General features: G+C 52.2%; 1 protein-coding gene across 2 annotated transcripts; it reads right to left on the reverse strand.

Annotated features, from left to right (window-relative positions):
- Positions 1 to 7,331: 7,331 nt before the first annotated feature.
- CD2 (CD2 molecule) lies at positions 7,332 to 20,456 on the reverse strand. 2 transcript variants are annotated; one of them, XM_002715405.5, is made up of 5 exons: positions 20,125 to 20,439; positions 19,661 to 19,984; positions 14,241 to 14,471; positions 11,003 to 11,125; positions 7,332 to 8,046 (listed from the first exon to the last, which is right to left on the reverse strand). In XM_002715405.5, exons 1-5 carry the CDS (start codon positions 20,183 to 20,185, stop codon positions 7,733 to 7,735), a joined length of 1,053 nt encoding a protein of 350 aa, XP_002715451.2. In that variant the 5' UTR covers positions 20,186 to 20,439; the 3' UTR covers positions 7,332 to 7,732. The 2 variants fall into 2 exon arrangements, with proteins under 2 accessions (XP_002715451.2, XP_008262828.2); XM_008264606.4 differs by lacking the exon at positions 11,003 to 11,125 and having other exon boundaries at positions 20,125 to 20,456.
- Between the last annotated feature and the right edge of the window lie 4,448 nt (positions 20,457 to 24,904).

Raw genomic sequence — 24,904 nt, forward strand, 5'->3', positions numbered from 1 at the left:
CTTTCTACATAAGCATATTTATAAGGGAGATTGAACTGTTCATGGAAAATGGAATTAAAAGAAAAAGCATATTTCCACAAACTTTTTGAAGCACACTCACACATGTGTGTGCATAATACACATATACAAATGTATAAGGGTAAATAGTTCCATACATTGTTGCTGTTACTATTATGAGAAAACTGTTATCTGTTAGAGTGACTAAGCAGAAGGAAAATAAGTTCATTTTGCCTTCCCTTATTCATTCTTTCAGTGTGTAGATCCAAGTTTTCAGAATGGTACAATTTTTCTTCTCTCTACAGGACTTCTTCTAACATCTCCTTCATGGTAAGTATACCATCAACAAATTCCCTCACTGTTTGCCTGAGAGAGTCTCTATTTCTCTTTCTCTTTTTGTTCAAGGAATTACAAAGCGATTTTTAATGCTCTGAGAGGCGCTGGGTGGGGAAAACCACACTGCTTCTTTGCAGGTGAGGTGTTTTCCCCCTCTGGCCTCCCTCGGGATTTTTCCCTGTTACTTTTGATTTTCTGTAGTTTCAAAATGCCTAGAGGTCGTTTATTTTGATTTTCACTATGCTTGTTCTCTGAGCTTCTTGGATTTGTGGTTTGGTGTCTGATACTGAATTGGGGAAATTCTCAGTCATGACTGTTTCAAATGTGTCTTTTCTTTTTTCTTTTCCTCCCCTTTATGTATGTATGTCATGCCTATAGTTGTCCCATAGGTTTTTTCTTTTTCTTTTTAAATTATTTATTTGAAAAGCAGAGAGAGAAAGAGAGCTGTTTCATCATTTGTTGAAATGAAATGCTTACAACATCCGAGGCTGGGCCAGGCCAAAGCCAGGAGCTAGGAACTCCGTCTGGGTCTCCCACGTGGGCGGCTGGGACCTCGTACTTGAGCCATCACTTGCTGCCTCCCAGAGTGTGCACTGGCAGGAAGGTGCTTGCAAGTGGAGCTGGGACTCCAAGTTCTGTCCTAATGGCTGTGCTAAGTGCTCGCCCCTTGCACATTGGGTGTGCTTTAGAACTGTCATGGGGGCAGCGCTATGGTGCAGTAGGTTAATCCTCCGCCTGTGGTACTGGCACCCCATATGGGCGCCGGTTCTAGTCCCGGCTGCTCCTCTACCGATCCAGCTCTCTGCTATGGCTTGGGAAAGCAGTAGAAGATGGCCCAAGCCCTTGGGCGCCTGCACCCATGTGGGAGACCTGGAAGAAGCTCCTGGCTCCTGGCTCCTGGCTCCTGGCTCCTGGCTCCTGGCTTCGGATTGGTGCAACTCTGGCCATTGCAGCCATCAGGGGAGTGAACCAACAGGAGGAAGACCTTTCTCTCTGTCTCTCTCTCTCTCTCACTGTCTGGCTCTACTTCTCAGGTAAATAAATAAAATATTTAAAAAAAAAGAACCGTCATCATCTTAATCACACGCCTTTGAAATTCTCAGTCTGATAATCCTAACATCCCTGCTGGATCTGAGTCTGGTTCTGCTGCCTGCCCTATCCCTTCACACTGTGTGTGTGTGTGTGTGTGTGCATTTTGGTATGCTGGCCACTTTTTTTTCTTGGTAGCAAGACAGGACACCCCAGGCGGGAGAAGCTGCTGTAAACAGGCCCTTGGGGTTGTGCTGCTAAGTTGTGGGGGAGGGGTGGGGAGAGAACTGGGGAAGGTGTCAGTCTCGACTGTGAACCTCGCATGCGCTTCTGGGGGGGTGGTTCTTCTCCTTTCAGTGGGGCAGGCTGGTGAGGGGACGCTACAGTTGAGTATCCCTCTTCCCTCTGGACAGTTACCTTCTGCTAAAAATCTCAGCAGGCTGGGCTCTGGGTCAATATTTTCTCCCAAGGGGACACCTCATAAAGAACAGAGTGCTCTGGCTCGTTTCTTTTTTTCTTTTCTTTTCTTTTTTTTTTTTTTTTTTTTTTGAGGTTTTATTTATTTATTTGAGATGTGGCGTTCTGGCTCATTTCAGCACAGTTTATCTTCCCCTCTCCTTACAGAAGTGTGCACAGAGAGAGCTGGAGCAGAGACTCTCCGTCTTCCCATAAGAAATGAGTCTCAGATGTGAGACTGAGAGTAGCGGTAAGCAAGGGAGCAGAGCTCACGAAGGTAATGCACCTGTCCCACCTGCCAGGATGGGATGGGCACCTCTCCGGATGGAGGCAAGAATGCCCAGTCTACATCCAGATTGGGGTTCGTAAGAGTATGGGGTCCCCTCCCTCTTGTCCTGGACGAAGGGCTCCCTGGTTGTGTGAAACAGGTGAATTTCCTCCCAAGGTTTTGTTACCCAATATTATCAGCCTAGGTAGGCTTGACCCAGGTCAGAGAGGATTCCCCTGGGGTGGCTTTCTTGGAGGGAAGGCTGGGACCACCTATAGCTATGGGCAGGATGTCACAGTGTCCAACACTGGGCTGCTTCGCAGGCATGCTACCAGCAGATGCATCCTTTGTGCAGGTACACTGTTTTCCTCAGGGCCCTTTCACACACATCAGCCGACTTCTATCTTCCTGCCTCGGGGACGTATGATGGTGCGCTCTCCCGTGTCACCAGGAGAACCTGGTCAAGCTTCTGCAGTAAGCTCACAGAGATATTGGGGGTCCCAATGATGGGTCCCCCTGGAGACTGTCTCTCAGCCTTGCCTGTGCTGAGCCTCCAGGCATGCTTCGGTCATACTGCACGCTTCCCTGGACTCCCCCTGGTTCCCACAGAGCTTGTGCCCGGGGTTCCTGCTCCAAGTTCCCCCAGCCATCTCTCCAATTTGGGGTGCAGCAGTTTGTCTCTCCGACGGATCTTAGATGAGCCATGGATGCTGCACTTCATTCTGCTTTTTCCCCGTTGGTAACACGGTGAGGTGACTTCTAAGCCACAGACTGGAGGTCCTTAGCAAGCCCTTTAAATCTGGAAACGTGTGTCTTCTCATTCTGGAAGTGTTCTGGAATTACTTCACAAACGTCCCTCCCACTTCTACAGAGTTAGAGAGAGAGAGCAAGAGCGAGAGAGAGAGAGCGAGCCCATCCTCTGGTTCATCCCCAAATGGCTGCAGTGGCCAGGGTGGGGCCAGGCCAAAGCCAGGAGCCTGGAATTCCTGGGCACATTAGCAGGGAGCTGCACCAGAAATGGAGTGGTCAGGACTTGAACCAGTGCCCACCTGGGGAGTCATTGCTACAGGCAGAAGCTTAACCTGCTACACCACAGCTCTGGCCCCTAAACACTGTTTTCACAGTGCTCTGTGCTTTTTCCAAGGATGCAATATTTTCTCATCCTTTGGAGAACATTAAGTATTGTGTGCTGTTTGAAATTTTCCTCTCTTGCTTCTAATGCATCTGTTGCTTGCATCCCTGTCTTTGCTCTTAGGGGCCTTCCTCATCGCTGTGGACACTCTTGGCTGTGCTCCTGTTCAATAGGGGAGCAGTAAGATGGAAATCCTTCTGAGAATAAGAGGGAGGCTAGCGACAGAAGCCTCTTCTCTTGGCGGTATGGCTGGGCTGTCTCGTTGGGTAACCAGTCTTTTCTCTTGAACTGATAAGCGTTTGCAAGCTGCTAGGTCTTTTCCATATCCTGCCTGAAACACATCATGATAAATCGGCCTTAGGTAAGCAAGCTGGGTGCGGCAGGAGCTCAGGCCCAACAGTCAGCGGTCAAGTTTATTTAATTCCTCTGTTTGTAAAGTAGGCCTCTCCTATCCACTGTCCCTGGTAGCCACCAATCCAGACGCCGTTCTGTTTTGCCGTCTGCTGGGCAGTGACTGATCTGCAAGGGAACAGAATCTCCCATGTAATAGCTTCTTGAGCAGGTCTTTCACCCACCTTCCTGTTCCAGCTCTTGATCCCTGCTGCTTCCTGAGCTCCCCGATGCCACCAAGCCTGAGCCTCTGGAGGAGTTCACAAAGTTGTCAGGGTGCCCCACAGTTTGGCTCATCGCTGCCTTGAGGTGACCTGAACTTGAAGAGACTTCTTAGTCACCCACTTCTAACTACTTTTTCTTTTTGAAACATCTGTTTATTTTTTTGAAAGGCAGAGTTACAGAGAAGGAGAAGCAGAGGCAGAGAGAGAAAGACAAAGAGACAGGCAGAGATCTTCCGTCTGCTGGTTCACTCCCCAAATGGCTGTCATGGCCAGGGCTGGGCCAGGATGAAGCCAGGAGCCAGGAGCTTCATCCTGGTCTCCCACATGGGTGCAGGGGCCCAAGCACTCAGGCCATCTTTTACTGCTGTCCCAGGCACATTAGCAGGGAGCTGGATAGGAAGTGAAGCAGCTGGGACTCAAACTGGCACCCATATGGGATGCTGGTGCTGCAGGTGGAGGCTTAACCTCCTAAGTCACAGGGCCAGCCCCTTCCAACTACTTTTTCAAACTCCCCGAATGCTGCGGCTATGTTCCGTCTCCTATTTTTTGTGCTTATGGTCTGTGTCTTTTATTTTTACCAAGTTTAATGTAATTTTTGTAGGGTGTCAGACGGGAGTAAGGCTGATGTATGAGTCAAGCCTCTATGGACTGGAAATTAACTGGAAAGTCCCTGCCTACTATCGCCCCAGCCCCGCCCCGCCCGGAAGATAGCTCCCTGCAGTCGACAGAGAACCTTCCCAGTCCTTGTGGCTGCGGCTCTGCCAGTCCATATTTGGAGCTCTAGGTGGACTGTTTGCTTGAATTTACGGAAGCAAATAGAGCACCCACTCCCAAACATTCGCTGGGAGGGTCTCCCCTTTGTGCCACTCCTGACAGGGGACGGATCTCGTGCCACTATCTGCTGAGAGCTGAAGAGGATATTCAAAGACCAGAACTAGCTGCGGCCCCTCGTTCTGTGGCACTGTGAATAAACCAGCAGGACGCCTTGCAGAGTGAGGTCAGGGATATTATCTGACCAGTCTTGCTTACGGGCCGGGGAGGGGACAGCAGGCTGGTGGCTCAATGGAGGCTGTGTGAGGTGGTCTCATGGGTCCATCCCTTCACATTTAATGCACCTGCTGCAAGATTTTATCCCTTTGTCCCATGTGTCCCAACTGTTAGGAGACTGACGCTGGTGAATTAAACTCGGAGCAGGCTCAGTTCCCATAGGGCGTGCTTATTTGTTAGTTTGTGATGGGCTGTGTCTCTTCCCCATCAGTGGAGCATTGACGTCTGTGCGCCACAATATTCCCTCTTGCCTAGCAAGTCAGAAAGAAAGCCCACAGTCAGCAGATGTGTTTGGACGGGAGAATACTAGTTACACCAACGTCTGTTATTTCCATTCAGTCCTCACGCTGAGCCTGCGAGCTGTTATCTCCATTTAAAAGGTGAAGAAACCAATGTCCACAGAGGCTGAAGAAATTACTCCAAGTTACACAGCCACTGAGAGGGAGAGACTCAGAGCTTTCTGGCTGCCACGTCAGTGAGTCTTCTGCTACTCTGGACTTGAGCACGACACAGAGGTTGCCACACTTCCAGAAGGTTCGCCTTAGAGAGGAGGGGCGGGAGAGGTCTCTCGGGAGACAAGCTTCCGTGCCGTCCTACAGGAAGGGTGCGGGCAGGTGAGGAGTGTGGCCTCGCCTTCCATCAGCAAGGGGGGCACAGGCAAACCGAAGGGCCCAACACCTATCACCAAGAAGACTCTGCCAACTCATAGCTGAGAGCCCTCTGCAGCTAAGCGGGCCCACGTGCCAGCATTAGACTGCTATTTGGGGTGGGCAGCTAGGCTGTCAGGAAAAGCGGTCGCCTATCTTCACAGGCCCTCCCAGGATGTCCCCAACACTTATTCCAGCCTGCCTGGCTTCCGTGTTTCAGCGAGTCCCCTGCTGAGGAACAGGTACCTGGGCTAGGACTTCATACTTCTCATAATGCTGTATTATCTACAGAGTGCCCCGTTTTGGCAAGTCATTGATGATTTATCATTTGAGAGCCAATAGACGCGTGGCTATCCAAGAACCACCTGGATAAGTTACTGACAGTCAGATGCTCGGGCCCTCACCCAAGCTACTGACTTAGTAGTGTGTGTGTTGCTTGTGTTTAAAATGCGATTCGCATGCAGCTAGCCTGTCCATCCAGATAGGGCCAGCGGGAGGTCACACAGCGTCAGACAGCAGTGGGAAGATGGAACAACACGCTGTGTAAACAGGTGGCCCTGCCCATGCTCTTCTTCTACACGGCGCGGACCACATCACCAGTTCTGCTTATCTGCTACAACTCAACTCAAATGTCACCTCCTCCAGGAAGACCCCTGCATCAGCCCAGTCCCACCTTCCAATCTGAATCCAAAGTCCTTCCGCTGGGCTCCTGCGCTTGCCTGTGGCCTGAGTGATCCCATTTGTAACATCCGTTCTGGGGCTGAGGCTGTGAGCGCCTTGAGAGCAGAAATGTGTCTGGCGCCTGGCTTCCAGGCAGCAGCATCTCAACACTGCCGATGAACAGTGATGGACTGGATGGTGACAGGCAGAATGTGTTCCGTCCCACAGGGCTCCCGAAGGCAGCAGGGGCAGGGCTGGGAGAGGCTGGGAGAGGCTTCCGGAAGGGGATGGGATGGGGGCTATTCTGGCCTGGTGGCCCATGGAATCACTCAGGCCTACAGTGGAGGTAGGCGGAGGGTGGAGCTGGGAGCCCTCTGCTTCCGTGGTGTTGGAGGCCCAGCTGAACTTGAATTTGGGGAGGCTCTGCGGTGTCCTTCATCATTATCCTTGATGCATGGACTCTGGATACTCACCCAGTAAACGCCCAGATGCAAAGGAAAGTGCGGTTCAGGCCCCAGAAAGCTCTCACCGGAAGCCCTGAATATACTTGGTGCTTGTGGTTTCACCCTCCCAGCTTCCTGCCAGAGCTTAACCAGGCTCGGCAAGTGTAAGACGCCAAGGAGAAGGTGGGTGTTGGGGCCACAAGCATGACACCAGTATCTCAAAGCAGCTGCCTGTCCCCCGCCTGTTTCAGAACTGCAGCTGAAAACTCTTTGCTCCGCGTCCCCCAAAAGACGGGCTCCGCTCCTCCAGTCCTGGCCCTTTACAACACGCAAGGGTGTGATTCAATGCGGCCGTCCCCCGGCAGGCCCTTCCGCGTGGCACCGCCAGGACCCGGGGCCCCTCCCCTTCCAGGGACAGCTCTGCAGAGCACTGTGACCACGCCCAAGCTGCTAAGGAAGTGAGGCCCAAACCTATGGAGATTGGTATGGAGCATTTTCAATACGATACACAAATCTACAAACCAGTTTTTGGGGGCCCAGCTTTGGAGTGGAGGCCTGGGGGGAGCAGCACATTGTGACCATGCTGCTGGGCACTGGACGAATGGGGTCGGCCAAAGCTGATGCTTCTGTCACCACCGAGCCTCCTCCCCAGCTTCCTCGCCACGGCGCTGAGCTCCCTTCTACAGCGAGCAGGCACAGGGGTGAAACCAAAGCGTTTATTTCCCTTCTGCTCACAGGACAGCGAGCGAGCGTCCACCAGGACACAGGAGAGAGGACCTCAAGCACACGGGGCTCCCTTTAGGGAGCCCCAGGCCCCACAGTCCCCCAGCCCGCCCTAGCATGCTCGCACGCGGTCTGGAGGGAGACCAGGAGAGCACTAGACCAGCTGGGTCCTCACAACCACAATTCGAGTTTGTCCCTTTCTAGGGCGGCCGAGTGCGACCAGGAGACCAGTGGCTGCAGACGGCAGCCTGAGCAGCCCACGTGGCTGAGGCCCACGAGCCTTGGGAGTCGGTGACGTCGTGCGTGCAGGGACCACCTGATGGCGGTGTGGCCACGCCCCCCAGAGCGGAGAAATCCACGAAGGGAAAGGTCCATTTCTTCTAATTAGAGGAAGGAGCCAATGAGCTTTCTGCAGTCCCTTGGGGAGGTTTTGGTTGAACTCGGGGTCTGGGGAGGGGAGGGCCTCTCTGCTGGTGACCTTGCGTGCCCGACGGAGGCGGCCTCTTCTGCTTCTGGTGCTGGGCACGGTGGGCAGGAGGCAGGGGACGATGCCCAGGGGCCTGGGAGCCGTGCCCAGGTGGTGGGGGAGGTTGGGCAGCTGCTGGATTTGCAGGCGTGGAGGCTGGAATTGGAGGGAGCTTCCGGGCCCTTTCCTCGGTCGCTGCTCTCTGCGCTCTCATCTCCTGCTGCTCGTCTGCAACAACAGAACACCAGCATGCCAGCTGCCCTGGGCACGCGCTGTGCCAAGAGGAGGAGGAAGCGGAAGCGGCCCCTCCCATCCAGCCGAGCCTGCCAGCTCTCGCAGGAGAGACAGAAAAGCTCACCACAGGTAGAGCGAGAGCCCAGGGAACCGGAGAGAGGAAACGCACACGTGGAGGCTTTGTGTTGGGGCTCCGGGAGCAGAGAGCACCATCAGACCCCGGGGCCCTGCCTCCGTGCCACCCCTGGACTGCACCCGCAGTGATGAGATCCGATTGGCTACAGGGCACATGAGCAACTGTATCTCTCCCGTTCTGTGTCAGCCCTGCTCCCACCCCCTGCCTGCTGTCAGGCGGCCCCCATTCTGGGGAGAGGCTGGGACACACACAAGGCTTTGTAGTCCTTGGGAACCTTCCTCATCCCTCAGAAAGTCATGGCCCAGCCTCTCGGGCTTGGGAAGGAAGTAATCTCCCTTCTCTTCGCTCACTGGGATGTTCTGCCTTGTAGGACGTCAGACCACACCGAATAGAAATGTAGTTGTTGCAGTGCTGTTACAAACTCTACGGGAACCCTTAGGTGCTCAGCGCCCATAGGCCTGCCCCCTCTGGCTCCTTCAGGCTCCCAGTTAGGTTTCCTGTGCCCCTGCCCAAGGCCACCCTTGCAGCAGCTGCAGTGGGGGGGGGGCCAGGAGAGAAGTGGTGTGAATCTGTGGGTAAGCGAGTGATGTTCATTCATTCATCTTTACGGGGCTGTGCGTTCGGGCGGCACGGTCCCGCCTTTGCATCCCCCTGTAACTGGGGGCTGATGCTATCAATCCAACTGCCTCCGACCGCTGCAAGTGCAAGCCCCAGCCGCTTTGACTCAAACCAGGCCCTGTGGCTCTGACAGCGGAGCGGCCCACCTGCTCTAAGCACAAAGAGAAAGGCACAGGAGAGATAAAACACAGCCTGGGTGCCACCTCCGGTGCCTTGGGGAGGCTGGGGTGGTGTCTGGGAGGTCCCAGGTCCCAGCTGTGGAGCAGTGGCAGTCCTTCTCTATCCCCATCCCCCAACCCCATTCTGTTCATTTGTTCTGCCAACATGTGTGCCTCCTCCGCCAGGCGGTAGGTGCCATTGCCAGGGGCAGCAATGACTCAGACACAAACACTGTCCTCAGGAAGCCTAAACTCAAGGAAGCAATGAACCAGGCCTGCGAATCCCAAAGTCCGTCTCTGGGAAGAGCTCAGGGCCACCAAAGAAGTCTAGACAAAGAACCATGCGAGTGCGGGCAGATACAGTGGGCTGTGGGCAAGTGGCTTGATTGGACACACATGGCGGGCACGGCTCTGTGAGACCTGCCTGGTCCCCTAACAGCAGCACCTTCAGCCACTGTCTAAACACCTGCTCCAAGGACCTCCTCCAGGCTCTTCATTTGCATATCCTGGCTGCTCAATCCAGGGCCAGGACTAGGGTGAGACAAGCAAGGCTTGAGGCATAAAACTTAAAGAAGCACCCATTCCTCAGGGTCATGCAAGGGCAGGACAGGTCTGAGGATGAGGACCTCCTTAAATTCTGCTCCCTGGGCTCCTTGCCTCATTGTGGTCCTGGCTCTGCCCTTCTGGCTGTAGGATTTGGGGCAAATACTTAGTCTCACTGGGTTCAAGTTTCTGCCCCTGCAATAATATTATCTGCCTGCTAAAATCACTCTGGAAGTGGGATGAGATCATGTATGGGATGACAAAACACAGAGGTCGCTAGTGCAAGGCACAAGCAATGGGTTAAACTGAGCATCACAGTGGTCATTCGGGTCTGATCATGGCAGACAGCGCCTGTCTTGGAGTGAGGTGGGAAGTCTGCCTTGGGAGGACATGTGGTCAGTCTTTGAGTATTAGATGATGAGAAGGGGGCCTCTGTGTGTGAGTGTGTGTGTGTGTGTGTGTGTGTGAGCAAGGCACTGAGGTGAGGGAGCCTGGGAACCAAGGGCTCAGCCGCTGCGGCTGTTCCTTCGGGGTAGAGAGTGAGGCGGCAATGGCAGTAGGAAGGATGGCTGTTAAGCTTAGAAAGTTCTCCCACGGCTTGGGCTGGGGACAGTGCAGGTTAGGGATGTGGGGACAAGGGATGGCAGCCTAAAGAGGTAACTGAGGAAAGAAGCATGACATAAGGAAGCCAAATTCCAAGGGCACAGAGCCCAAGGCCACCACGGCTCAGGTAAGGTTAGACCGGGTCCACAGGCAGTGCTAGAGGTAGCCAGTGAGGGTGTGCCGAGCCCACTTTCTGGAAAGGCCTGGAGCAAGCAAACCCAGCCCTGCTGCTGCATGTGAGAATACACAGGGGCCCAGGGACCTGCTAGCTCTCCAGCATGACCTGCCTATGGCCGACGCCCCCATCCCAGCACCCACGGTGACACCTGGTTTGTCATTGTTTGGTGTGCTCTGCCTCAGGTGTCCTGGATGCCCTCTGGGCCAGCCCCCCACATGGGAGCCTAACCTTTTCCTTTTGGTGGGTTGCATGGAACAAAGCACGTGCCAAGCCCTCACACGTCGCTCCTGGGAGCACACGCTGGCCTGAAATGGTTGTCCCTGTGTTCCCAGGAGCTCGGTGCGGAACACACCAAGGGCCATCCAAAGACGTGGCGTTTTGCCATTCATCTTTCTCCCAACATGGAGATGTGTGGATGGTTAAAGTCTCCACCACACCTGCCTTTCAAAACTCGGCCTCAAGTGATGGAGGGTGAAGAAGCCAGCCTGGATTATGCTTCTCAGGACTCCTACGTCGTCACCACCCGAGGTGTGTTTTTCAAAAACTCGAGCTAACCACCAAATGGAACAAGCTACACTCACTGGTCCCAGCACTGATATTCTGAAACTACCCGTCTCCATCTCTGGCTCTGTATTCATAAGGTGTCATCCCCATTAGATGTTTCCATGGGGATTTCGCTAGGGCCCCTGGTGGACAGAAGGGGGTGGGGCTCACCACTTCTCCTGCTGTTCTGTTTTTTCCTCTTGCTGATGCAGAAAACGAGCAGCACCACAAAGACCATCAAGAGGAAGCCTCCCCCGCAGATGCCAGTGATGAGGTAGATGTGCAGTCCCTTTCCTGCAAGATTAGAAGACAGAGGCTGGAGGGAGGGCTCTGAGCCGAGGACAAGAACCCCTGCCTCCCCGCAAGCAGGTGCAAGAGCTTGATGAGACTTTTCAACCTCATGAAATCCAAGCTCAGGGAGGAAAGTGCATTGTGTCCATCTCTGGGAGGATCTAGGGTCCAGAGGAAGCCTCCTCTTCAGGCTGCCTGGGAAAATGTTCTCTTGAACCAATAACACCTGCTTGTTCTTGCGCCTGGGCCCGCCCACCACCCCCAGCGAGGAGCAGCTCAGGATCTGAGTTCTGAGGAGTGTAGAGACAATATGGCATAAGCTTGAGTTTCACGGATGAGACCCCAGGAGGACAAGCTGCCCGAGGCCACGCAGGCCACTGTTCCAAGTGGCTCCTTGTCTCGGTGTGTCTGTCCTGTTTTGCCACCTCTCGTCTCTGCCTTCCCACCTGCACCGCCATTCTTTCTCACTCCTTTGACCGGCCAGTCCTCAAATACTCAGGGGAACAATCTCCCTCGCCCAGCACAGCCCTCTGACCTCACAGCCTGCAGTCCCTACTCCCACCCCGCCCTAGATTTCCCAGGGCCCCAGGAGAGAAGCCCAGACACACAGAAAATTAGCAAGAGCAGTAGCCAAGGCTGTCCGGACACAGAGCCTCGGTCGCGGTAACTCAAGAAGGGCAACAGTGAGTTCAGTGTGAAGAGAAATGGGTTTGAGTCCAGGTTCCGCTAGACAACAGCAACAGCTGTGTGACCTTTGGCAAGTTGCAGCCTGTTTCTTTCTTTGTGAAATGGAGATAATGCAACCTACATCACAGGGTGGCTGTTGGAAGTCAATCAGATAATGGATGTGAGCAGTGCTTTGTGAACTGTAAAACTACATACAAATGTGAGGTCTTGCTCTCGCTAGCACTCTCTGCGCGGAGGCTTCTGGAAGCTGTTTCCCACGAGGGCTCCTGGGCCCTCTGCCCTTTGAGAGTCAATAGCAGTTAGAGAGGCAGCAGCTGCAGCTGCCCGGGGGTTGGGGGCCCGGTACATCAGGAGAACAAACTGGAGCTCAGCCCAGCATCACAGAAACAGGTCTGCAGCCAAGCCAGCCCAGGATGGGACCGCAGGGCTCGAAGCCCGGCCTGGGCCGCCAGGGCACGCCTGAGACTCAGAAACCCATCTGTAGGGGTCTGCTCCTCCAGCCTCTCGCTGACCCAGCCTCCCCCTGTCAGTGATGCAAACCCTCCACGCTCTGCAGAGGAAGGGCTGGGCCTTAGAGAAGCAGGCTCAACCCTCAACTGCTGATGCGGGCTTGAAAGGAGCTAGGGCTGCTGGGGCCCATCTCCTCCTGACTTGTGGACCTGCCAGGTTTAGGCTGAGGCAGGGCAGGGCAGGCCTGGAATAGGTGGGAAACAGGTGCCTTGGCCACGCCACCTGTGGCTGGTCTTCTGCATAATTCCTTGGGCAAGGCAGCCACACGCTTAGGACTGCGTGTTCCCAGGTTTGTCAAGCGTGGCCCCTGAGACAGCTAGTAATGCTCCTGGTGGCTGCGGGGGGCGGGGGTGCTTTCCAGCTTAGCTCAGGCATCTTTCAAACATGAGTCTGAATCTAGCCATACTTCTTCCCACGCTTCCTCTGGGAGATGTGGCTGGTCCACACTCCCCGTACCTGCAGTTGGAGTCTAATCGTCGCTCCTCCCTGCCGTGGCCTTTAAGAACCAATCTTCCAAATCCCTTTTAGGGTCTTTGGGAGCAAGCCCTCCTCCCAGGCTTCCTCCGCACCTCCCGGGTGGCTTGTGCCTGGACCAGCAGCTGCCCCTGCACCACACGCTGGGGGCTCTGTCCACTCCGGCCTCTTGAATTCAAGAGTGCTTCTTCCCTCCCGAACAGGAACCTATCTTTAAGCTAGCAGGATCTAGGCAAAGTCAACATGCAGAGGAGGGCTGCCTGGAATTTAACATTGAATTTGAATGAAACAACGGATGCTTTTCAGCATAAGCATGCAGTCCTTGGAAGGATCTCAGCCTGCATGTTTGTCTGCTAAATCTGGAAGCGCTAGTTGAGGGCCTCCCAGAAGGGGGAGGGGGAGGGGCGGCCTCCCCAGCGCCACCTCCGCGGGGAGGGGTGCAGTGAGCTGGTGTTAAGTTTGTGGTTGGCAGACTCAAAGGCGGCCTCCGCTGATCCGCACCTCTTAGTGCTCCTGCCTGGGTGTCGCCCCGCTCTGAGTGTGGGCTGGACTTTCTGACTTGCTTCTAACAAATAGCATACAGTAGAAGCCATAGGATATGGCTCTCTCAATATCAGCTCTTAAAAAGACTGCCACCTGTTCTCCTTGCCTCTTAGACTGTGCTGATGGAAGCCGGTCGCCACGTTATGAGACAGCCCAAGGCCCACGTGAGTGAGGCTACAAGCGGACCCAAGGGCCTCCTCGTCTGATACTCTGGGGTCATGGGGCTTATTTTCTTCGTAAGCTGGGAGGATGAAGCCCAGAGAAGGGAAGAGATTTGGTCAAGGTCATCTGGCTACACGTGGACACACCTGAACTTCAAGCCCAGGCCTCTAGCCTCCAGGACAGACCTTGGTGGTAAAGGAGGCTTCCTCCCAACAATTACTTCCGGGGGTCACATCAAGCTGGGCCCTGGAGATGAATGAGATCTTGCAGGGTTGCTCTGCTGTGGGGCAGGGGGTGGCCTCTCTGGGACCATGGCCTTTCTGGACTCGAGTTGTCCCTTTCTCCACACCCCTGCACCCCTGCCTCCTAGGGTTTCTACAGCCTTTCTGCCCTTACTCCTCAAAGCAAAGCTGCCACAGACCAGCTCCCCTCCAGAAAGGGATCTTTAGGGGCGGAGTCAGAGCCACAGCCACTAAGGAGCTGAGGAGGGCCCTGGGGCGGGTCAGTCTCCTTCTCTGGGGACTAGGGACTCACATGCAATACCTCTGGCTCTCTCCTTCCTCCTGAGGGCAGGTTATGCTCAGCGGGAGGGTGGCTGATCCTGGTTTCCAAGAGGAAGGGGTCATCCTCACTTCTCACCAAGGCCTCTTCTCCTCCCGCCCTCCCCCCGTGCCACCTGCCACTGTGCCCTTGACCCTGGCAAGTGAACTTGGGACCATGGTGGCCGATGCCTGCCACGCACCTGAACAGTTGGCAACAGCCACAGTGGACTCCTCGCTGACCCTGTTATTTGCTGTGCAGTTGGCTGTCATGCTCCAGCTGGTGGCCCACTTGTGCGTGATGATCTTCTGCTGTGTTCTGAGAGATTTCCCATCCAGAGACAGCGTCAGCTCGACGTCGGTTCCTCTCACCACTTCGCAGGTCAGAGTTGCAGTGCTGCAATTCCAGGAGAGCTCTGGTTTGGAGACCATCTCTGAAAAGAAAACGAAGATCCGATTCGCATCAGGCCACTCTCTGATTTGAACAGACACAGAATGCAAACCAGTGGTCAGTCTAGGACCAAGGAACAATTTCAAAGACCCACAGCAACTTTTGCAAATCATGTTGATTTTATTTTACTTGTACAGGGAATTCAGAACAAATGCGCTTCTGAAAAAGCTCATAGATAAATTATACCAGTAAATAGCATGTCCCATCTAATGTCATGTCTTGAAACGTTTTCAGATTATCAGCCTAAATAACAATCAGAGAGATTCTCCAAAGAACAGTGACTCGTGGGAAGAGCTGAGTGCTGGAACAGGAACATGTGTGTGTGCTGTAGTAAGCAGCAGGCGGATGCAAGAAGGTTGAGGCAGAGGAAACATTTTAGAGGCAAAAGGGGAGAAATTTACGTAAGCTACTTGCATACAAAGTTCACGGGTTTGGCCACAGTGGGCAGCACCTGGCCTCAGATCACTGGTGCAGGTGTCACTGCTGGGCAAGTGCTCTCCCAAGAGCATTTTACCTAAATTGCTGTAGTCTGAAAGAATGCTAAAACTGTGGGCACAGCTATGAGTCCTGGCTGCTCCGGTTCTCATCTAGCTCTCAGTTAACGTGCCTGGGAAATCAGTGGAAGATGTCCAGGCACTTGTGCCCCTGCCAGCCACGTGGGAGACTGGGATGGAGTTCCAAGCTCCTGGCTTCAGGGTGGCTCGGCCCTAGCCACTGCAACCATTCGGGGGAGTGAACCAGCATTTGGAAGTTCTCTCTCTCTCTCTCTCTCTCTCTCTCTCTCTCTGTCTCCCCCCAACTCCCTGTAACTCTTTCAAATAAATGCATGACTCTTAGGAATGTTAAACCTCGATACAGAAATCTATGCATAAGGCCAGGTGTGTACAATGCAGGGTGTGTACAGAACTGGAAGTCTCTTTGGGCCTTTAGCATATCCTTGAAACAATCTCCGTGCTAGTCAGGTGTGGGCCCGCCCCCTTCATCACTTCCTGGCTCTAATTTTGTCTGAGCTGATAAGAACAGTGTATGTTGGGATCAGCTTTGACAGCATCCATCACATCATTTGATCCTAACAAACAAGCTGCTTTTCTTTGCATTTAAGATGAAATGCCTAAGACTCTGGGTGGTTGGTGGGTGGTTGGTGGGTGGTCTTCAGGCACCCACTAAGAAGTGACGGATTGGAATAGGAGCTCACCATTCTGAGTCCAAGTTCAAGAGATAGATGAGAGGGTTACTGTGTCCTGATGCCCGCTTGCCTCAGGAATTTGAGAGGGGCAGGGCTTCAAGAACAGCCAGGAAACCCTCCCTGGAATCACTACATGTGTGGCTGAGACCTTGGTCACCCCTCAACCCTGCTGGGGTCCTGGGGGCTGAGGGCCAGGATCGCACTCAGGCTGTTTAGGGAGCTTAAGACTTTGAAGAAAGCAGGCACCAGCCTGGAAACCACAGACCTGGTTCTGCCCTTGCCTGGCCCAGAGCTGGTTGGCTACTCATTGTGCCTCACTGAACCCCATGAAAATATCCCAGCCAGTCACGAAATGGGGAGCACTTGGCGAAACCCCAAGCAAAACACAAGGTGCTGGCATTGCTGTTCTGTGTGCATAATGGTGCACTCCTGCCCGTCCTCTTCTGATGTGACGACATTGAAAAGCCCCATCATCGAAGAGAAAAGCTGGGCCTTGGCCTGAGCCGGGGTGGGCCCAGCCCTGGCTGCACCACATCCCGGCTGTGTGACAGTCTCCTTTTTTTCCTCTCTGTTTCTTGTCCTTGACTCTCTTTCTGCCGGTGGCCCACCTGTCTCTGTTGCTCTCCATGAGATGGCAAACTCATCTTTCAGTGACTCCCCTCTCTCTGACTTCCAGTCTACAGTGTTTTCCCCTTGGGTCACAGCCAGGTTTCATTCCTGTCTGAGTACACAGACACGCAGAGATTCAGCGCGACCCAGAATGAAGAAGGCGGAGAAACATCAGTGACCATCACAGAGGCTGTCTCAGTCTGAGGACTGGGTCACAGTTTTTCCCATCGTTACGCCATGGATGTGTTCTCTTCCCTCTTCTAACAGTGATATCCAGGCATTATAAAATTGATAAAATGTAAATTTAAAATGGCTTAAAAATCATTACTCAGAGTCAATCATCCGTCTTTTGATGTGTGTCTTTACCAGACTTGTTCTACGCGTAAATACACCTATAAACATAAAATATTTTAAAAATAAAAACCGGATGATAGGATTTTATGGTCTGCCTATTCTCTCTTACTGCAAAATTATCTCCTGAACTTCCTTTACAAGCATCAGCAAATGCAACTCTCTGCCATTTGTAAATGACGCATTCTAAAGCGAATACGTCTCTAACTGCAGAAGACTTTTAAACCTGCTCCAGTTTCACACTAGCATAAATGGCACGGTCACGGACAACCTCATGGAGTGGTTCATATATATTCTCCTGGTAATACAGCTTCCTAGAGGTGAGGGGACCTGATCAATAGGGTCCAATAGTTAAGGGCACCTCATAGACAAGAGAGCCCCTTGTTCTGGGTGGTTAGGATCACCTCCCCTGCACACACACCTGTGTTTCAAGAGCTCTCCAATGGGGGTCCCATGACTGAAGCTGAAAAAGAGATGTGGGAACAGGGATTCAGAGGGCATTCATGTTAAGCAAACAGGTGTTCTGTCCCAGGCAATGCAGGGCTCTCCTACCTACTGAATAGCCCTTGAGGGTATTATCGGGAAAAGCATATTCAGAGCAGACTCAGGGGATTTGCCCGAGGACAAGTGATGGTGACCACAGCAAACTAGGTGAAGATGCTGTGTAGCACTGACATGTGCGCACACACAATTGCGAGGCCGCACAACAGTGAGGCCAGTGTCTCTGGCTAAGACCTGTGGAACTTTTCGGGGTAGTGACGATGTTGAGTGTAGTGGTATTTCACAACCCTGTAAATTTTGCAATCTAAAACTGGTGGTGATAATGGTTGTACAACTCTGTGAACATACTAAAAACCACTGAGTTATACAGTTCTGAGCACTTGAGAAAAAAAAGGGGGGGGGGCGGCGCTGTGGTATAGCAGATAAAACCACTGCCTGCAGTGCCAGCATCCCACATGGGCACTGGTTCAAGTCCCGGCTGCTCCACTTCTGATCCAGCTCTCTGCTATGGCCTGGGAAAGCAGCAGAAGCCCCTGTACCCATGTGGGAGACCTGGAGGAAGCTCCTGGCTCCTGGCTTCGGATCACCCCAGCTCCAGTCATTGCAGCCATGTGGGGAGTGAACCAGCAGATGGAAGACCTCTCCCTCTGCCTCTGCCTCTGCCTCTTTGTAACTCTTCTTTTCATTCTTCTTTTTTAAAAAAAAAAATATTTATTTGTATGAAAGGCAGAGTTACAGAGAAAGAAGTAGAGGCAAAGAGAGAGGTCTTCCATCCGCTGGTTCACTCCCCACATGGCTGCAACAGCCGGAGCTGCACTGATCCAAAGCCAGGAGCCAGGAGCTTCTTCTGGGTCTCCCACACTGGTGCAGGGATCCAAGGACTTGGGTTATCTTCCACTGCTTTCCCAGGCCACAGCAGAGAGCTGGATCAGAAGTGGAACAGCCAGGTCTCATACCGGCTCCCATATGGTGTGTGAATTATATCCCAGTGAAACTGTTTGTGGCGGCCGCCACCCTTGCCCAAGCCTCCCTAGGTTTGAGTCTGGACAAATGATGAGACCTTGGACAAGTCACTTCCTGCCGGGTCTCTGGGGAATAGTAACAACCTCCTCTAGGGACTGCTGAGGGCTTCGGGTGAGACCAGCAAGCAGGCACCTGACACCTAGCCGTAGCTGTTATTACCACCGTGGTGCCGAACACCACAGCACTGGGAAAACCCAGCACGCGCCTCTGTGTGGGGCTCATATTCAATGGCGGGCATGGAGCCGACCTGGCTGGAGTCATGGCTGCACTGTTCCCAGAGCCCATGACACAAGGCCCCTTCTGGGACCCTTCCCAGCCACATCCCACTTCCGGGAGGTGCTTTGCAGTCACCGTTGCAGCACCAGGGTGTGGAAAGGTGGCAGTGGCAGGGGAGCGGGTCATGTGCGGGGCTGTGAAGCTGCCACTGGGCCTAGGTGCTGAGAAGGACCTAAGTGGGGGGAGGGGCTCTGCCCCGTGACACTTCCTGTGTGAAGCACAGACACGTTCTTGTGCGTATGAAATTGCTGACCTGGGCTCGGGCTGGGGCTCCTGTCTTCCTTGGCAGGCCAGGTGTCATTTCCTCCTCTGACTTCTTATTGCTCCCTGCCCCATGTACCCTAGCCTTTCAATGTCAATGGCATCTCAGGTCCACCTCCCCGCCCCCCATGCTTTCTTCACAGGCAACTCAGGGAACACTCATCCCTCAACCAGGCTGCTCCCGCCGATCACCTGGGGTCTCACCTGGGAGCGTTCGAGCCGACCCAGGCCCAGACCCCGTGCCAAAAAATTCCTGCCAAATGGTCTGGAGTGGGGGCCGTCCCTGTTGATCCCAACACGCAGCCTCACCAGCACTCCCAGCAGCCCCTCGTCCCTCACTGCATTATAGCAGCAGCTCTGGCAGCTCGCTGGCTCCATCTGCAACGTCCACAGCTGCGCTCCCAGGGCAGGCAGACAGACAAGCCCCACCTCTTGCTTTTTCTCCACTTGACCCCTCTGCCATGGAGCAGATCAGAAACAAAGGCTTCATGGTGTCCAACTCTCGTGCCATAGAACTCTTCCTCCAGGACCCCTGGCTTGAAGCTGGCTCGCCCGTCATCCTCCACCTGTCGGCCCCACACCTTGTGCCCCACTGCATCACCCATCTGGAACTGTTAACTTTTCCTCTGCCCGCCTGTCCCCCGGCCCCAATTAGTGCCACCCTAATGTCCAGGTTGGTCACCCAGCCCCACAGCTCTATAATCAGCCCGAGAGGGAACTGTGGGCAGATGCACTTGAGGGTTCATCAGCGTGCACTTCCATGTGTGTGGATTTCATGCCCTCACACACACACACACACACACACACACGCCCCTGAACAAAGTCTTCACCGGGGCAGGAGACAAGTCCCTTAGAGTGCTCCTGGAGGTGGCAAATGCAGTTGGGGACATTTCCCAGATGCTCTTTCCCAGATTGCTAAAACAGCACCCAGCTGAAACGGAGAAGTTTAGGGAACGAAGACTTACCTTGAACCTTCAAATCAAACGTTTTTTCCAACACACACTCTCCTTTTGTATTATATATGATAACCTTGTAGCTACTGTTAGAATGTCTGTTTAGTTGTTTAATTTTCAGAGTTACATTTCCAACGAGCTCATAAGTCCCATTGAGACTGTAGGTGTCCTTGTCTTTTTTGAACTGTGCAACCCTGCTTTCTTCTCTGACCCAGCGTATATCCTCGGTATCGTCACTCATTGAGAAATCCGGGATGCGTAGTTCAACGTCATGATCCAAGGCCCCCCAGACGACCTCCGGATCCGAGGAGACCTTCGTACCCCACGAAGCTGCACCTACGAAAAGCAAGACAGTGGCTGAGGCCTGAAGTCGCCCGGCTTCAGGGCAAGGCTGGGCTGTGCCGTTTCGCTCTCAGGCTCACTTCAGGGTTCCCAGAGAAGCTTGCTTGACACTGCAGACCCACACAGCACCTTACCTTTGGTGGAAAAGCTGAAAATCACAAGCAAGCTGGCCAGCATTTTATCTGGGAGTCTCATCTTCGGGGTCAATTTCCTTGCTGTGGGTCTGAGCTCTTCTCGCAAAAGGAACTGTAGTCAGACTGGTGGAATCCACCCTGCCAGCTTAACCACGTGCCTCTCCCCTTTCTTCTGGTACAGTGACATGAAACACACACACACGCGTACACACACACACTAACAAACCAACCCTTCTGATGTTTTCCTTTGTCTAAGCAGGTGTGTTTAAAAGCACGTTTTCTAATCACATTTTCATCTTCACCGGAAAAAAAAAAATGAGGGAAAGAATTGGCTTTATCCCCATTAAAGAGAAAAAGAGCTGAGGGGTGGAGCATCAGCCAGGTCCGGCCTTTTGTAAATGAGGGGCCGGTTCTAATACACAGCCCATCTTTCGTCTACTCAACTACATAGTTTCTAAGAGCACAGGGATGGGTGGATGAATGTTCAGAAGAGAGTAGAAGGAAACAAATGTTTAACCCATTATTATATTACCAGTATTGGAGAATGCACTCATAGGAAATATTAGGAAATGGATTTTCTCTGTCCCAAAAGATGTTTTTATAATACTCTAAAACTGTGCAAGAAAAAGAAACATACATTATGTCTCAGCTGCAGATGCCTACAATCCTCAAAACGTATGTTTAACATAGCTCATTTGTTTGTTTGTTTGTTTGTTTTTTGACAGGCAGAGTGGACAGTGAGAGAGACAGACAGAGAGAAAGGTCTTCCTTTGCCGTTGGTTCACCCTCCAATGGCCGCCACGGCCGGCCCGCTGTGGCCGGCGCACTGCGCTGATCCGATGGCAGGAGCCAGGTACTTATCCTGGTCTCCCATGGGGTGCAGGGCCCAAGTACTTGAGCCATCCTCCACTGCACTCCCTGGCCACAGCAGAGAGCTGGCCTAGAAGAGGGGCAACCGGGACAGAATCCGGCGCCCCGACTGGGACTAGAACCTGGTGTGCCGGCGCCACAAGGTGGAGGATTAGCCTAGTGAGCCACAGTGCTGGCCAACATAGCTCTTTTTAAAATTTATTTATTTGAGAGGTAGAGTTACAGAGAGAGAAACAGAGAGCTGTCTTCCATCTGCTGGTCCATTCCCCAGGTGGCTGGGCAGATCCCAAGCCAGGAGCCAGAAGCCTCCTCCTCTATATCTCCCACGTGTGCACAGGGACCCAAGCACTTGGGTCATCTTCCACCGCCCTCCCAGGCCACAGTGAGCTGGACCAGAAGAGGAGCAGCTGGGTCTTGAACCGTCGCCCACATGGGATGCTAGCACCACAGGCAGAGGCTCAATCCATGATGCAACAGCGCCAGCCCCTTAACATACATTTTATAACTCTATTGAAATTCAGAGTTAGGGCCTGCGCTATGGCGCAGCAGGTTAACGCCATGGCCTGAAGCGCCGGCATCCCATATGGATGCCGGTTCGAGTCCCGGCTGCTCGTCTTTCAATCCAGCTCTCTGCTATGGCCTAGGAAAGCAGTGGAAGATGGCCCAAGTCCTTGGGCCCCTGCACCCACATGGGAGACCCAGAAGAGACTCCTAGCTCCTGGCTTCAGATCAGCTCAGCTCTGGCCATTGCGGTCATTTGGGGAGTGAACTAGCAGATGGAAAATTTCCCTCTCTCTCTCTGGCTCTACCTCTCTCTGTAATTCTGACTTTCAAATAAATAAAATAAATTTTTTTAAAAAAGAAAGAAATTCAGAGTTAGGTAAGTAAAAATCTATTCCAAAACAAACAAAGGCACAGAGACAAAGAAATGCTATTAAGCAACCAGAAAATATTCCAAAACATTGAAGGTGGTTAACATTATAGTTCGGGAAAAGCACTGATAAGGAGGAAGAACAGTGGGAGGGGCTGGGCGAGAGCAGGAGAAAGGAAATTTGGGATTCAAGTACAAACAGTGCCCCAGGGATGGGTGCACCCCTGAAACCGAGGCACAGAGACATCCAGTCCAAAAAAGAGGGGCCACCCAGCACAGGTTTCCAAGTGAATTTCCACCTTCGTGATTCCTTGGGACACAGAGAGTAGAAACCCTGAAAGCTGTGCATGCTGCGTTTCTTCCCTTCAACCTGAGGCTCAAGGATGCATATTACTTCTCAGAAAGTTGCCCAGAAATGAAATTAAGTTCAAACAATGGAAAATTACCACTAGACAAAAAGGAAGCCTAAATAGAATATTTACCTCATGGCTGTCTAATAAATCCCCAGCTCATGTCATTTGCTGAAAAGATTAAAATTTGGGGGGCGGTGCTGTGGTGCAGCAGGTTAAAGCCCTGTCCTGAGTGCCAGAATCCCATATGGGCGCTGGTTCGAGTCCCGGCTGCTTGTCTTCTGATCCAGCTCTCTGCTATGACCTGGGAAAGCAGTGGAAGATGGCCCAAGTCCTTGGGCCCCTGCACCCACATGGGAGACCCAGAAGAGGCTCCTAGCTCCTGGCTTCAAATCAGCTCAGCTCTGGCCATTGCGGTCATTTGGGGAGTGAACCAGCAGATGGAAAATTTCTCTCTCTCTCTGGCTCTACCTCTCTCTGTGACTCTGACTTTCAAATAAATAAAATACATCTTTTTTTAAAAAAAAGATTAAAATTTGGATTAAAATTTTAAATGCTAAAAAACTACTAATGTGACTGAGATAATCTAGAAAGATATTTTTGTGTCTCTCAGTATGAAATACCTGGTTACATAAACCACACCACCCAGAAGTAATACAGTAAATACGGACACAACTGACTACATAAAAATGCACAACTTATATATAGGCAAAGAGATAATGAACACTATGTAAAGGTATGATAAAATATCTGTAATATATACAAAAATTATTCATATCCATGACATAGAATTAATTCCTATCAATTTAAAAATACTTCTAGGATGGATAACAGATATAAATTTTCAGTTTACAGAAGAAATATTTTATGGAAGAAATACCAAACATATGAGAAGAGTCTAATATATATATTAGAAAAGAAAGAGAAAGATACCTTTGGGAAGTCATGCAGCATCCCACACAAGCCCCAGTTTGAGTCCCGGCTGCTCCACTTCCAATCCAGCTCCCTGCTAATGCACCTGAGAAGGCAGCAGAAGATGGCCCAAGCAGTTGGGTCACTGCCACCCACATGGGAGACCTGGATGAAATCCCAGGCTCCTGGTTTCAGCCTCAGCCAGCCTTGGAGTGAACCAGAGGATGGAAGATTGGACTGTGGGAAACTTCAAACCTTTAGCCTTAAAATTTTGAAAGACCAAGTACTAAAAGAGACAAATTATTTTTAAGATGTATGACAAAGATCAATATCCCTAAAATTAAATATTTCCTGTAAACACAGAAAGAATAGACACCTTAATATTGAAATGAGCCAAGGTCATAAGAGGAACAACTCACAAAAGAAGCACAACAATCTGCAAAACCATAGTTAGCTTTTCCATCAAGAAATATTGGATTTTTGGTGTTGTTGTTAAGATTTACTTATTTATTTGAAAGTCAGAGTTACAGAGAGAGAAACAGAAAGAGAGGAGAGATCTTCCATCTGCTGGTTCACTCCCTATATGGCTGCATCGGCCAGGGCTGGGCCAGGTAGAAGCCAGGAGCTTCTTCCAGGTCCCCAACGAAGGCACAGGGCCCCAAGAACTTGGGCCAACTTTTGCTGCTTTCCCAGGCGCACTAGCAGGGAGCTGGATCAGAAGCAGAGCAGCCGGGACTCGAACCATTGCCCATACGAGATGCCAGTGCTGCAGACGGTGGCCTAACCCACTGCACCACAGTGCTCGCCCTGACATGTTAGTTTTTAACATAGATGTATTTCCTGTTTCATTTAAAAAATGAAAACACACAGTATTGGTGATGGTGAAAACGGGCATTATCGTTCATGGCCTGCAGAAATGAAAATAAATACAGTTTTTGAATGGGCAGTTTGCCTTTGTGAATCAGAAGCATTGAAAATATTTTTAATCAGGAAATTAATGAAGAGTCTGCACCAAGTCTTGGTTCTATTTTGATACACTGCGGTATTAAAATCAAAAGTGGAAACTATTTAAATGTCTAAGGGAAGGAAACTGGTTAGCAAAATCATGACATGGACAAGCTGTGGAATAAGAAAGGGGCGGGGGGGCTGGCGCTGTAGTGCAGCAGGTGAAGCCGCTGCCTACAGTGCTGGCATCCCATATGGGCGCCAGTTCGAGACCCGGCTGCTCCACTTCCAATCAGCTCTCTGCTATGGCCTGGGAAAGCAGTAGAAGATGGCCCAAGTCCTTGGGCCCCTGACCCATGTGGGAGACCCAGAAGAAGCTCCTGGCTCCTGGCTTCAGATCAGCTCAGCTCTGTCAGCTCCAGCAGTTGCAGCCAATTGGGGAGTGAACCAGCAGAAGGAAGACCTCTCTCTGTCTCTGCCTCTCCTTCTCTCTCTATGCAACTCTGACTTTCAAATAAATAAATAAATAAATCTTATCTTTAAAAAAATAAAAAAGCCAGGTCACAATTGTGGGAGAGCAGAACTGGGGTGGGGGAAGGCCTTCTTCCTGTACCCATCAGGCCCTGGCAAAGGAGCTGAACAAACACAGACGGGTTACACACGTACACACACGCGCACACACGCACACGGAGCAACCCCTGGAGAGCAACCCCAAGGGGTGGCTGGAATTGGGGCTTACATAGCCTCTTAGGCTAAGCTAGGAAAAGGGGGCTTGCAGCTTGTGCGGGGTGGGGGAGGTCAGTTACAGGGGGACCAGGAGAAGTGTGGCAGA

The sequence above is a fragment of the Oryctolagus cuniculus genome, chromosome 7 (assembly GCF_964237555.1).
Source record: "Oryctolagus cuniculus chromosome 7, mOryCun1.1, whole genome shotgun sequence".
NCBI classification, from domain to species: Eukaryota; Metazoa; Chordata; class Mammalia; order Lagomorpha; family Leporidae; genus Oryctolagus; species Oryctolagus cuniculus.